Source organism: Elgaria multicarinata, chromosome 20 (genome assembly GCF_023053635.1).
Source record: "Elgaria multicarinata webbii isolate HBS135686 ecotype San Diego chromosome 20, rElgMul1.1.pri, whole genome shotgun sequence".
NCBI classification, from domain to species: domain Eukaryota; kingdom Metazoa; phylum Chordata; class Lepidosauria; order Squamata; family Anguidae; genus Elgaria; species Elgaria multicarinata.
In genome coordinates, this window is record NC_086190.1 from 6468779 (window position 1) to 6482500 (window position 13722).

A 13722-nucleotide genomic window follows, 5' to 3' on the forward strand; every position below is an offset into this window, starting at 1 on the left:
AAGGGGCCACAGAGTTTGGAAAGGAAAACATTCCATGACAAAGGATGAGAAATGTACTAGGAGCACATTATTTATTGGGCGTTATAGAAATGTAATAAATAAATAAATAAATAAATAAATAAATAAATAAATATAAAAACAAGCTGAGGGGGTTTGACTGGGTGGGTCCAAGGGGTGATAAATGCTTCCCTCCAGGAAGGGGTGGTCCCTGCTGTCCTTAAGGAGGAAGTAGTGCGACCACTCCTGAAAGCCCACCCTGGACCCGATGGTATTAGGCAACTACCACCCAGTTGCAAACACACCTTTTTTTAGGGAAGGTACTTGAGAGGGTTGTGGCGGAGCAACTGCAGGCACTCCTGGAGGATACTGATTATCTGGACCCATTCCAGTCTGGGTTCCGATCTGGTTACGAGACTGAATCAGCCTTGGTCGCCCTGATGGATGACCTTTATCGAGAGAGGGACAGGGGGAATGCAACCCTGTTAATCCTGCTCAATCTCTCATCAGCTTTTGATACGATCGACCATGATATCCTCCTGAATCGACTCCGTGGGATGGGCATCGGAGGCACTGTTTAAGGTTCTTGTCGTGTACAAAGCCCTAAACAACTTGGGACCAGGATACCTGAGAGAGCGCCTTCTCCAATACCAACCTGCCCGGTAACTGAGGTCAACTGAGGGCATGCTCCTCGTGGTTCCACATAGACCCATCCACTGATTGGAGTCCACCAGGGGAAGGGCCTTCCATGTGGTGGCCCCCGGCCTATGGAATTCCCTGCCTCTGGAGGTCAGGCAGGCGCCAAGTTTGTACTCCTTTCGGTGCCTCCTGAAAACGTCATTATTCCAGGAAGCCTTTCCTTAATGACCAGCCACGGTTCACTGTGCGTTTTGCTTCTTTTTAAAATCTATTTTAAAGTTTTATTCTGTTTTTATTTTTATTTTCTCTTGTATGCCGCTCCAAAATTTTGAATGGGGAGCAGTATATAAATATTGTAAATAAAATAAATAAATAAATAAATAAGCTCTCTATTCTGCTTTCTGCTATCAGGCATATCTCGACCGGAACTGAGTTGGGCTCGTCTGTGGAATTCCATTGTTTTTGTTTTTGTTTTCAGCAGCAGGATTTTGTACATTTTTCTTTCATGGGATCCACATTTTGTACAAATCATTTTTCATGTCTGGGGAAGGGGATCGAACTGATTTTCCCCTTTTGTTTTTTAAACGGATGTCCATCTGGCCCAAGGTTTGCTATATTGCAAACGTGGGTTGGGCACTGAATGCTATCTAGCCTGTAGTACAGTCAAGTGCAGAACAAAAGTATATATTAACTAAAAGTATGGATAGAATGTGTGTATTTGAAGAAAGTTGGCACAGTATTTCAGCAATGGGAAATATCTAGAAAAGCTGTACTTAAAAAAACAAGGACAAAAACGCAGGAAAACGTTTATGGATTTTCATTTGGATTTATGTTTTCAGAAATCACAAGTGTGTGTCGAAAATGAATGGAATGGTCATCACTGTGAATATGTGGCAATCATGGTGAGATGGACAGATCAGGGGATCCCTAAAAGGAGGGTTGTTCCTCAAATGAAGGGGTAGTGTAGCACTGCAGTAGATGAATGATTTCTATAAATGCTCTAAAAAATGTACTATACGTTTACAACTGCTCCGTGAGCTTGGAAATTCAAGAGGCCCATAATCAACATACATGGATATACTATGGAACCCATCCTTCACATGATGCCATGTCACTGGCACACCATTGTCCTCCAGGCGTTTCTTATACAACAGTCCATCATCCCTGAGAACGTCATATTCGCAGGTTAAAATGAATGTATCAGGGAGCTGGCAGATGACAGTATCTTCTGCTAAAAGTGGGGAAAACATGGGCTCAAAGGCTTGCTTCCCTATTTCATAAAGTTCTTTTGAAAATGGAGCAAGCACTGGTGGCACATAACCCCTGACCTTAAATTCTTCTGGAATGATATCTGCACTAACCCACTTTCTGTACTTCACCCTCAACTCCTCCGGAACATGGGCACTTAACATAATTCCATCCACTTTGATATTTCTCCCAATGAGATACAACAAGCCTAATTGGACTATTCGTTTCTTGAATGAGATGGGAACTGAATGGTTTTGCTGATAAGAAGGCAAATTGAAGTCCACTGCTTGAAGGAATGGGTAGATAAGGACCTGGGCTCGGACCCTTGGGAGATCCTTCCTTGTCACCAGTTCTTGACAAACTGCAGCAGCAAAGGTGCCTCCGCTACTGTCCCCACCAACGATGATGCGGTTGGGGTCCACTCCATATCGCTCAGCGTTCTTCAACAGGTGTATAGTAGCAGTGCGACAGTCCAGAACTGGCACTGGGTATGGATGCTCCGGAGCACACCGAAATCTAAAACAAAGGCAAGATATTGTCAGCATTTAGCGTTGCAGTTTCTGAGGCTATAGCGAATTTATATATCACTTCATTATTATGCTTCTGTACCAGGTGCTGTGTAACTCCATTTCAACACAATATCTGGAATTTAATCATGTGTTTTTTTGTTTTGTTTTTGAAGGACACTCACAATAGATTGAAATTCACTGAGTGCTGGCTAAGGAGGCCATACTGGCCAGGCATTACTGGAGGAGACGGCACATCTACCAGGGGTCACGACTCAGGAAGTACTCATCACTATTTCTTGGATACAGATGAAGGGGACCACTTACCTAACACACACAACCACAGAACCACTCCTTCTGGCAATGTAGTTGCACAACCAACCATGAGTTTCTGGAAAAGAAATACAAGAAATATATTTGAAGGGAGTTCATATATATATATATATATATATATATATATATATATATATCCAGATTACATACCATATTAAAAATTAGGGCTGTGCTCTGCTTCGCTTTCGTTCGTAGAAGTGATAGCGGAGCGGCCTGATTCACATCCGACAAAGGCGGAGATGAGTCGGGTTGGGGGGCTGTGGATCGAGGTAAAGTGGTTCGCCTCCATCTGGAGCTCTAGACACAGGTAAGTGGGGGGAAGGGGACTCACCTGGCACCACCGCTGCCACTGCATTCCATGCGGTGATGGTGATGGATCCAGGTAAGGGGGCAGTGGGGAGGAGGGCTTACCTGTGTCCGTCATGGGCTTCAATTGTGGTCCCGGCTTCAAGCCAGAAGAGGCTGCAGACTTCTCTTCCGGCTTGAAACTGGGGCCTCAACTGAAGCCCGTGATGGACACAGGTAAGGGGGCAGGGGGAGTTTGGCTTACCTGGCTCCGCCACCACTGCCGCTGTCCATGCGTCAACAGCAACGGAGCCAGGTAAGGGGGCAGGGGGGAGGGGGCTTACCAGACTCCATCGCGGGCTTCAACTGAGGGCCAGGCTTCAAAGCGGAAGCAGGCCTGCTTCCGCTTTGAGGCCTGGCCCTCAGTTGAAGCCTGCGACAGACCATGAGGGAGCCAGTTAAGGGGGTGGGAGGATTTTCGCTTACCTGGCTCCGCTGCCGCCACCTCAATCTGCATGGCGACAGCTGTAGAGCCAGGAAACGGTCAGGGGTGAGGGGGGCTTTCCTGTGTTCATTGCAGGCCTCAATTGAAGCCCATAAAAGACTGAGATGGACACGGTAAGGGGGCAGGGGGAGGGGCCTTTTTGCCCCCCAGTTTGCCCCCCCTTACCCACTTACCTGCCTCTGCTGTCCACCACAGAGGCAAGTAAGTGGGGAAAGGGGCCAAAATCTCAATCCGCCTCTCCGGATCTCACTCTGTGGAGCAGAGCGGGGGATGGGCGGATCAATCCAAAGTGGTTCGGGCCTAATCCAGAAGATCCAGATCGGGCCACGTAGTGGTTCGTGGGGTCCGTGCACAGCCCTATTAAAAATCACATTTAATTTCACTGGAAATTCCATTTATTTATTTATTTATTTATTGCATTTTTATACTGCCCAATAGCTGAAGCTCTCTGGGCGGTTCACAAGAATTAAAACCATAATATAAAACAACCAACAGGTTAAAAACACGATACAAAATACAGTATAAAAAGCACAAAAAGCAGAAGCCGCAAAACTCCAAGAGCTCACTGCTTTTGCTGTTATTAGCAAACTGTGATTAGCGCAACTTCATGGCTAGGAATACTTAGAGAAATTGTGATTTGCGCAAAATTGCAGCCAGAAATAGCACAGTTTTTTTAAACATGTAGAGGTAAAGGTCCACTTTGTGCAAATTGCAATGTTTATGGCTGTGATTTTGCATTAATCACAATTTCCATAAATATTCCCCATTGCAAATTTGCACAAATTGGGATTTGCACACACACAAAAAGCAGGAAACTACGAGCTTGCCCCAATCAGCGCACGCCAAGTCATGCCCACTCTGGGATTCATGAACTGGCATCTCAGGAGTCGAGCTTGTGAAAATTTGCTGAGTTCCATCCCCAAACCAGGTTCTTCTGACATCCGAAGTTAAAAGATTATTCATTAGCAATGAAGCTGGAATTTTCAAGAGATCACTGAAACAGTACAACAGGATGTCTCTTTTAACTCCATCTTCTGTTAACCAGACCAAACTTACTTAAGCTTCCAAACACGCCAACTCCTCCATAAAAGTAGATCATTGCTCGTCTCTTATCGGTAGTTGGTGTTCTGGGCCAATACACCCTCACTGGCACCTCATCAAACACCAGATCCTTGATGATCGTCTTTGAGGATATCACTGGTAGTACTAAATCCATAATAAACCTGATAGCTTTATGTTTAGGGCAAATGCCAAGCTTCTCCAGAAACTGTGCCTGTTTAAAACAGGAGATAAGGAAATAAATCAGAATTCGGTGCATTAAGTATCTACATCTTGACAGTGGCAGCCTTAGACAGTGTTGCACTTAGTGTGACCAAGTGTCCAGTTCCGAGAGGGGGTGGGATATTTTATTTTTTTATTATAATGGCCTCCATAAAGTGCACAGACCGTCCATGCCAGTATCAGATATCTTTCCACCTATGCTAATGGCGTAGCCGATGTGCAGACAAGCCCTTTGGAGTGCTCTCTTGAGAGCAGATGAAGTGCAGGTGTACCAGTTTCATGATTTTGAGAAGCAACCTGTCACTTCAACACCGGTCGCCCTTTGGAGACCTCCCTAGAAATAAGCTGAACTGTGTATGAACCAGTGTCATGATTTTGAGAAGCAACCTGTCACTTCAACACCGGTCGCCCTTTGGAGACCTCCCTAGAAATAAGCTGAACTGTGTATGAACCAGCGTCATGATTTTGAGAAGCAACCTGTCACTTCAACTCATTGACTTCCCCTGTGAGAAGAAGCTAAACTCCAGCAGTGCACTGGTCGCCCTTGGGACAGCTCTCTTAAGAGAAGCTGCTGTGCATATGAACCAGTGCCATGGCTTTGAGAAGCAACCTGACACTTTAATTCATTCACTTCGCCTATGTGTGGGAGGTAAACTCCAGCAGTGCACCGGTCGCCCTTTGGAACACTCACTTGAGAGTAGATGAAGTGCATATGAACCAGTATCATGGGTTTGAGAAGCAACCTGTCACTTCAATTCATGCAACCCATTGCCTTCACCTGTGCTTTGGCAGTGGGCTGCGTCACCTGTATCCCTCCCAGCAGGAGCACAGGCCAGGGGTATTTTGGGCACAGGCTCTGTCTGCAAGCCATGGTTGCGCAGAGACCCGTCCCAGCCACTGGAAACAGGAGGAAAACTCCAGCAGTCCACTGGTTGCCCTTTGGAAGGTTCTGGCTGAGGATTGGTTTTTCCATATCATCTATGGCATACTTGTGCAAGATACTAGCTCCTTTGTGCCCACCATCCCATGCCTGCCCGCCTGCTTGCCTGCCTGCCTGCCTGCCTGCCCATGCCCGCCTGCCTGGGAGCCGTCCTTGTGAGGTAGCTGGATCTGCTGGGATTGACACCCCTTCCTGCCTTCTTGCGTGCCTTCCCCCCGGGGTGCTGCTGTGGTGGGGCATCTGCCGGGACTGACTCCCCCATACTAGATCTATGGCATATCTCTGCCTGGCCCTCTGCCCGCCTGTCCTCCTCCTCTGTGACCGCCTCGCAGGGATGGTTTGCAATGCATGACTTACTGCTGGTTTAGAAAGAAACCATCCTTGCCGCACTTCCTTGAGCCCCCAGAAATGTCTGCTGCCTGCCTGCCTTCCCTCCCTCTTCCCCTGCCCACCTCGCAGGGATGGGGTGTGTGTGTCTTGCTTTGACTCAGGGGATAAGTCCTTCCTGCACTCACTTAGACTTTTTGAAGTTCCAAATCAATTTTTCAAGTGTGGAAGAAGATTCACATAGGTTTATCTATTCCGCAATTCATGGCATGTTGGGATTTCCTTTGAAATGGCCCCAATGAGCTGTCTGCAGCTTTAAATCCCTTAGATACTGGGGTGTCCGATTTTCATAAATTCCCCAAAAATCAGGGGAAGCTTGGATTGGCTTGAGTCTTGGCATGCATGTGTATACATGGATAATCTATCATGGTGCTGAGCTTGAGGTTTCTAACGTTAAAATTGACAGAGATATCGAAAGGGGTGTGAATCGGGGTTATGGGTGATGCATTAGAGGTTAAAGCCCCGCCAAAAATCAGGGATGATTGGATTTGCTTGAAACTTGCCATAAATGTGGATCTAAATGGCAGCTGTGAGGGTGCTTGCTTCCAAGTTTTTATCTATCAAAATGTCAGAGTAAATCCCATGTCTGAAAATGGGGTGTCCGGTTTTCAAAAAATCCCCAAAAATCGGGATGCTTGGATTTGCTTGAATCTTGGCATGCATGTGTATACTTCCATGAGGTGTCATGGTGCCAAACTTGAGGTTTCTAACTTTAACAGAAAAAAGTTGTATGGTTTTTTGGATTTCAATGCAAGCCTATGGGGGGGGGGAAGCGGAGCTCCGATCCGGATCCGGAGCTTCGCAGTGAAGCGGAACGGACTATAGGCGGATCATAGCGGGGTGGAGCGGACCCAATCCAGAAGTTGCAGATCTGGAAGAAAAGCAGATCGGGGGGTCCGTGCACACCCCTACTTTAAATCCCTGAGATACTGGGGTGTCCGATTTTCAAAAATTCCCCAACAATCAGGGGAGGCTTGGGTTAGCTTGAGGCTTGGCATGCATGTGTATACATGTATAAGCTATCATGGTGCCAAGTTTGAGGTTTCTAACATTAACCAAAAAAAAAGTTGTAGGCTTTTTTGTATTTCAATGCTAGCCTAAGGGGGGGGGAAGTGGAGCTCCGATCTGGATCCGGAGCTTCGCAGTGAACTGGAGCGAACTATAGGCGGATCTGATCGGAGCGGAGTGGACCCGATCTAGAAGTTGCGGATCTGGAAGAGAAGCAGATCGGGGGGGGGTCCGTGCACACCCCTAATTATGAGCAAACTACCCCTAATCTCTGTGTGTTTTTGAAGTGCAAAACTCCCCTACTTCAGTTTTCTTTTTTCTGTTCTGAATCTGACACATATCCTGGGGGTCTTCCCTTTAAGAGAAGAGAAGGGGAATGTTAAACCCTGTCTTAGGCTGCCTGCAATGCACATTACCTGGGACCAATGTGTCTCAGTCTAAACTCACTGGTGATTGAGTCAAAGCAAACTGGCCTTGGGAGGTGGGCTGGGCGTATCCAGACAGCCCTTTGGATGGAGCCATGGTAATGCCTGGCCATGACGGGATCACGGCAGTAGGAGGAAGCAATCCTACCACAGACATAAGTGATCCAAGGGCTGTATTGAGTCAAAGCCAGAAGCACAACCCTGCCCTGCCAGGTGCGAGACATTGGTGCGAGACATAGACAGTGTGAGATGCTTCAGCATCCCCTTATTCAAAGAAGCTAGGGCTGGGAGGCTTGGAGGAGGATCCTTTTTGGTTCCTTCAGAGTTGTCTTACTGCTCTGTAAGCACAGCCAAATCTTCATCATCATCATCATCATCATCATCATTGAGTTCCTGACTCAAACCAATATGCTACAGCATCCTCTTACTAATTTTGTGCACTGCAAGCATGGCTAAACCACCATAATGTTGATGATTGCTGCTGCTTCTGCTGATTTCCTCTGAGTAAAAGATCCACAGACAGGGCCGGCGCTACCATTAGGCCAACTGGGCAGCCGCCTAGGGCGCAGACCTCAGAGGGGCGCAGTACTGACCTTTAAGGGTCACAGTTTTATACAAATTAGCTGTTTAAATAAATAAATAAATAAATAAATAAATAAATAAAAGGAAAACATAATAGTTCATTGCTAGTTCATAACCAGTTTATTAAACTTAATTCAATTTGGATCACAGACTGTGCAAGTAGCTTGCCTTGCCTAGGGCGCAAAGTAGTCTGGCACCAGCCCTGCCCACAGAGACACACAAAGAATATGTTAGGAGACACATCCCCTTTGGGTTCCTTCAGGGTTGACTTACTGCACTGAATCCAACATCATCATCATCATCATCATCTATAAAAAGAGCCCGCCTAACTCAAATAAAAGGGAAAAGCACTCCAAAATCAGGAGGAGGGGGGAAACTGATCCAGTGTAATCCTACTCACGGAGTTGCTGGACACCTCATCTTCAGCTTCTGCTATAAAGACGGCATCTAAGTTGGCTCTTATCTGAGAGATTTTATCTGTGACATGATTGTTAAAGGCATCACAGCGAACTACCGAAGGCTCTAAAATTGGGTTTAGGGGGGAAGGTGTCTGAGTTTGACCTCTCACCACCTTGAACAGTTCTGCTGGACGCGAATTCACAGACGTAATGCATGCAGAGAAGAAAGCTTCTTCACTGCACGTATTGCCACCCCATAGGAACGAAGATGTTCTCTATGTCGCGTCTTGTCAGATATGAGTCAAGTTTTCTGCCATCAGCGCTCCAGTATTATGTATTCTTGTATTTTTGTTAATTTGCTATTGTGATTATAGTTGGGATATTGTAGGTGTTAATGGAAAGGAGGTGACAATAAAACTTTTGCAGGGCAACATCCCATTCGGGACTGGTTTGTCAGGTGCAGCTCATGAGTTCATGGCATCCATGACAAACATGGGCCTATCCCAATTGGTCTCTGGACCCACACATTCAGCAGGTCATACCTTTGATGCTGTTTTCAGTAGTCAATGATCCTGTTGAAGCCCTGGTCAATAGATGGAATCAAGACCTAACTAGGGCTATCAACATGATTGCCCCCAAACGTCCTGTCCGACCTGCTTCCAATCAGGCACCTTGGTACACAGAAGATCTCACGAAGTTGAAGCAGGAAGGTCGACGACTGGAGCGCTGATGGCAGAAAACTTGACTCATATCTGACAAGACACGACATAGAGAACATCTTCGTGTCTATGGGGTGGCAATACGTGCAGCGAAGAAAGCTTTCTTCTCTGCATGCATTACGTCTGTGAATTCGCATCCAGCAGAACTGTTCAAGGTGGTGAGAGGTCAAACTCAGACACCTTCCCCCCTGAACCCAATTTTAGAGCCTTCGGTAGTTCGCTGTGATGCCTTTAACAATCATGTCACAGATAAAATCTCTCAGATAAGAGCCAACTTAGATGCCGTCTTTATAGCAGAAGCTGAAGATGAGGTGTCCAGCAACTCCGTGAGTAGGATTACACTGGATCAGTTTCAGTTGGTGAGTACTGAGTTTTTGCACAAGCTGCTTGGATGAGTAATGAGCACAACTTGTCCTTTTGATCCCTGTCCTTCTTGGCTGGTCACCCAGGGAGGAGATGCAGTTAGACTACAACTACAAAATATTATTAATGCATCTCTCAGGGAGGGGAGATTTCCATCATGTTTAAAAGAAGCAGTGGTACGGCCGCTTGTAAAAGAAAGCCCTCCCTGAGCCCCCTGGACCTTAATAATTATAGACCAGTATCAAATCTTCCATTTTTGGGCAAGGTGATTGAGAGGGCAGTTGCCTTCCAACTCCAAGCAGTCTCGGATGATGCAGATTTTCCAGACCCATTTCAAACTGGCTTTAGGGCGGGATATGGAGAGACAGCTATGGTCGCCTTAGTGGATGATCTCCACATGAGTATTGGCAGGGGGAGTGTGTCCCTGCTGGTAATTTTGGACCTTTCAGCGGCTTTTGATACCATCAACCATGTTAAACCACAACCATGTGGCTCACCTGGTGCCGCTGCTGCCGCCGCTGCCGCCGTCCATACCTGGTGCCGCTGCTGCCGCCGTCTCACTCTGCAGAGTGGAGCAGGGGATGGGCAGAGTGGTGTGAAGAGGATCGGGCCCAATCCGGATTTTCCGGATTGGGCCACGAAGCGGATCAGGGGGTCCGTGCACAGCCCTATTGGTTATCACCTTTAAAGCCCTAAATAGTTTGGGTCCAGGCTACCTGCAGGGTCGCCTTCTCCTGTACAATCTGCCCTGCACACTCAGGTCTTCTGGAAAGAATTTCCTTCAGCCAGGCAAAACTAGACTGACAGGTATTACCCAGAGGACATTTTTCACTGTTGCTCCCAGACTGTGGAATGGCCTGCCAGAGGAGATTAATCGACTTAAAAGTCTTTTAGCATTTAAGAAAGTAATAAAGACTGATCTGTTCCGGCAGGCCTATCCAGTGAAATTTTAGGATACTTTTAGAATACTTTTGGTATGTTTTTAGTATGTTTTTAGGAAGTTTTAACAATGTATAATGAGTTTTGATTAATATTTTTTTATATTTTATACTAGCTATTATTCCGCACCTCGATCAGAATGGAGAAGCGGGTTAGAAATAATTTATTATTATTATTATTGTTGTTGTTGTTGTTGTTGTATTATTATTATTATTATTATTATTATTATTATTATTATTATTATTTTCTGCCTTAATTTATTATAATTACTGAATGACTATTGCATGTAGGAGGGGAGGGGAGGAAATAGAGTGTTAATTTTTGAAAATTTCAAAATAAAATAAAATTTGAAGGGGAAAAAGAAATAAATGTTGGGAGAACAATTTGAAGACATTCAGGAGGAGAGGTAAAGGTTTTTTTAAAAAGATTTGGAGGACATGGTGACTGCATTTAATGCAGTACGCGTGATGCCCACAGACTGGGTTGAGTTTTCTGGTTCAACATCTGCAACCACTTGGACTCAGATTTCCCAAACAACAAGAAAAATAAGCAAAGAAATACAAGTTAGAGAAGAAGCAAACTTTTGAATCACATTATTTGTGGGGATATTTTTTGGGGGGGGGTATAGGTAACAGTGGGCATTGTAGGGTGTGTTGTTGTTTTAGAAAGAATCCTTCCATGTTGCTGCAGTTCCTTGAATAACCATGAAAGGACTTGAGGTCGCTTCCAATAAGTTTGCTGCTTTTGAGATTGCCTGGGTGTCTTTCAAAGGCGGGGAGTGATGGCTCTTTCCTTGAAAGACAGTGGTAAATGTGCAGCCTGCAATCTTATTGCAATAGCAGAACCCCCACAATGCCTCCACAACTAATGGGTGGGAGATTCACAATCAAAACACTCCTACCAGACAAATGGATGGACAAATGTTATGTTCATTCCAAGCAATTATGAATCCAGCTTATCAGAAAGTTCCTCTCTCCCAGTTCCATACTTAAGGAAGCGCTTCATAGATCCTGCATGCCCAGCAAACTAATCCACAGAAAAATCTTTTTAAATTGTAAACTTACCAGTCCAAAACCGACATTTATTGACAAATTAAAAAGTCGTAGTTTCAAACGTTGCTTGATTCCTGGAGGAATGTGTGTCCTGGTAATATCATAATAAATTGTCCATGCAAACACCAAAGAGAGAATGGTAATGCTTGCATAAGATACCAGCATCCAAAGCATTTGACCAAATTCCATATCCATTGAAAAGAAGTATAGAAATGTACAATAGATGTAACCTCTTCTGACACCAGAAAATCTAATGTCCTACCTCTGTTGTGAATCTTTAGTTATAAGCAAGATAATAACTTGCTTTGTCACTTCTTACCAACTGTGTAATAGTTACCTAAGTAGTTGATCCATCGGCTGAGAAACTTAATGTGTCATGGTTATTTCATTTGCAATTGCATGGTGTTGACACATTGGTAGGTAATCCAGATTACAAGGAACTTTAAATAAATGAATTTATATCTCCACATCCTGGATCTGCGATAGTTAACCAGGCATATGCCTCTGAGGAGAGGGTTGGCTTTACCCAACAGTAGTATTGGAAATGAGTTATTCCATGGTTGCAGGGGTGCAGAACACCCCGCCCATAGGTTACCCCCAAAGACCCCGACCCTCCACCACCACCCCTGAAAAATACATGGCTTTCCTGAAACCATCAGTAAAATCACTACCATAAATGATGCAGTAGGAATCTCCGTTCTGGTGGTGAGTTCTGGGCTTTGTTGGGCTGCCATCAAAAACTCTGTGCCGCCTCTGTGTATTACCATTGCAAACCTCAATTGAAAACCAGCTTTCCCTTTCCATTCAAACGTGGCTTTCTCCTTTCAGAACGATGCTCAAGGAACATCATCTCAGTTTTGCACAGAGAATTTCTTGTGTTGATAGTATGTGATCATTGTGGGACGGACGCAAGAAATAAGAGACGACACAAGTGCTGGAGTTAAACTGGGCCACATTTATTCAAGATCTGCAAAGGGTTCCCTTCGGGCATCCAGCCAGGCCTGCATCAGGCCTTACTAAGCGACGGGGCGAGCTTTCCATGACCAGCGGGTGGCGCACAGTATCGCCGCCCTGCTGGCCATCCCCTACGTGGGGTGGGAGACCTTCCGTTGTCACCCCCAACCCATGCCCACCTCGGGCTCAAGGTGGGTGAGAGAGGTTGGCCTCAAAGGTGGTCCTTATCCCCCAGCCTGGCCACAAGGCTCAACACTGAGAGCCCTCGGGAGTCACCTATCACTGTAACAGTGCCGTGGAAGCTCGCCATTATATTCCCTCTGGATGCCCTTCCCTACCTGCCATGAATTGGGTGACCAAATTAAATCGCGGCCAAATTGACCTAATTATACTCCCACGCTGTCTTACAGTATGGAGTAGGTGAAACAACTCACGTCCAAATCAGAACGTGAGCAAAAAATGCCTACTCGGCCCCCTATTGACGACCAGTAGTTCACACTGTCTACAGGGAGGGAGGGAGGGAGCAGCCGAAGCAAGAGGGCTGGGAGGGGTAAGACACATGCTTAAAAAGGTCATAACCCCTCCCAGCCCTGGTGGCGCGAAATCCTGCCTACGCAGGATAGCCATGTCTCCTCCTAGCTCCGCCCACAAATCCCTTCCCATGCCCAGGCTTTGCCGGGCATGGGAGAATGGGCCTTGTGTCATACAGTAAGATATATGCATGTGTACATTATCTCTATGTTAATTGTGGTGTTACACTTATCTGCACCTTTATGAAGTGTTAATGATACTCTGATCATTTGAATACCCATACATTTACATCATAGAATCTTTTATTGACTTATTCATTACACTCAGACAGTTCTTTGTTGTTTGGATCCTTTCCACAGCATTTTCACAGTAGGGTTCCTCTCCTTTTCTTGTGGTTCCACAATCTGGGGGCAACAGAAGAAAAGGTCCTCTGGGTAACAAAAATCAGCCTAGTTTTGGCTGACTGAAGTAAGTTTTTCCCAGAGGACCTGAGTGTGTGGGGCGGACAGTATGGGAGAAGGTGATCCTGAAGGTATTATTATTATTATTATTATTATTATTATTATTATTATTATTATTATTATTATTATCATCATGTATATACTGCCCCATAGCTGAAGCAATCTGGAC

The 13722-nt window shown here is 45.6% G+C and overlaps 1 protein-coding gene across 1 annotated transcript; it reads right to left on the minus strand.

Annotated features, from left to right (window-relative positions):
• Positions 1 to 1625: 1625 nt before the first annotated feature.
• Positions 1626 to 11796, minus strand: LOC134411454 (arylacetamide deacetylase-like 3). Its single transcript, XM_063145255.1, has 4 exons — positions 11620 to 11796; positions 4570 to 4786; positions 2718 to 2781; positions 1626 to 2400 (listed from the first exon to the last, which is right to left on the minus strand). The coding sequence occupies exons 1-4, from the start codon at positions 11794 to 11796 to the stop codon at positions 1626 to 1628; spliced, it is 1233 nt and encodes a 410-aa protein (XP_063001325.1).
• Between the last annotated feature and the right edge of the window lie 1926 nt (positions 11797 to 13722).

What these genes read in the sequence shown, in the direction of transcription:
- LOC134411454 (XM_063145255.1), bottom strand. Translation starts at nt 11,796, where the DNA reads ATGGAATTTGGTCAAATGCTTTGGATGCTGGTATCTTATGCAAGCATT. An exon ending in TAAATGTCGGTTTTGGACTG is followed by an intron (nt 4,787 to 11,619) that starts GTAAGTTTACAA and finishes TGTTTTAAACAG; the next exon opens with GCACAGTTTCTGGAGAAGCT. An exon ending in TCTGTGGTTGTGTGTGTTAG is followed by an intron (nt 2,401 to 2,717) that starts GTAAGTGGTCCC and finishes CCTTTGTTTTAG; the next exon opens with ATTTCGGTGTGCTCCGGAGC.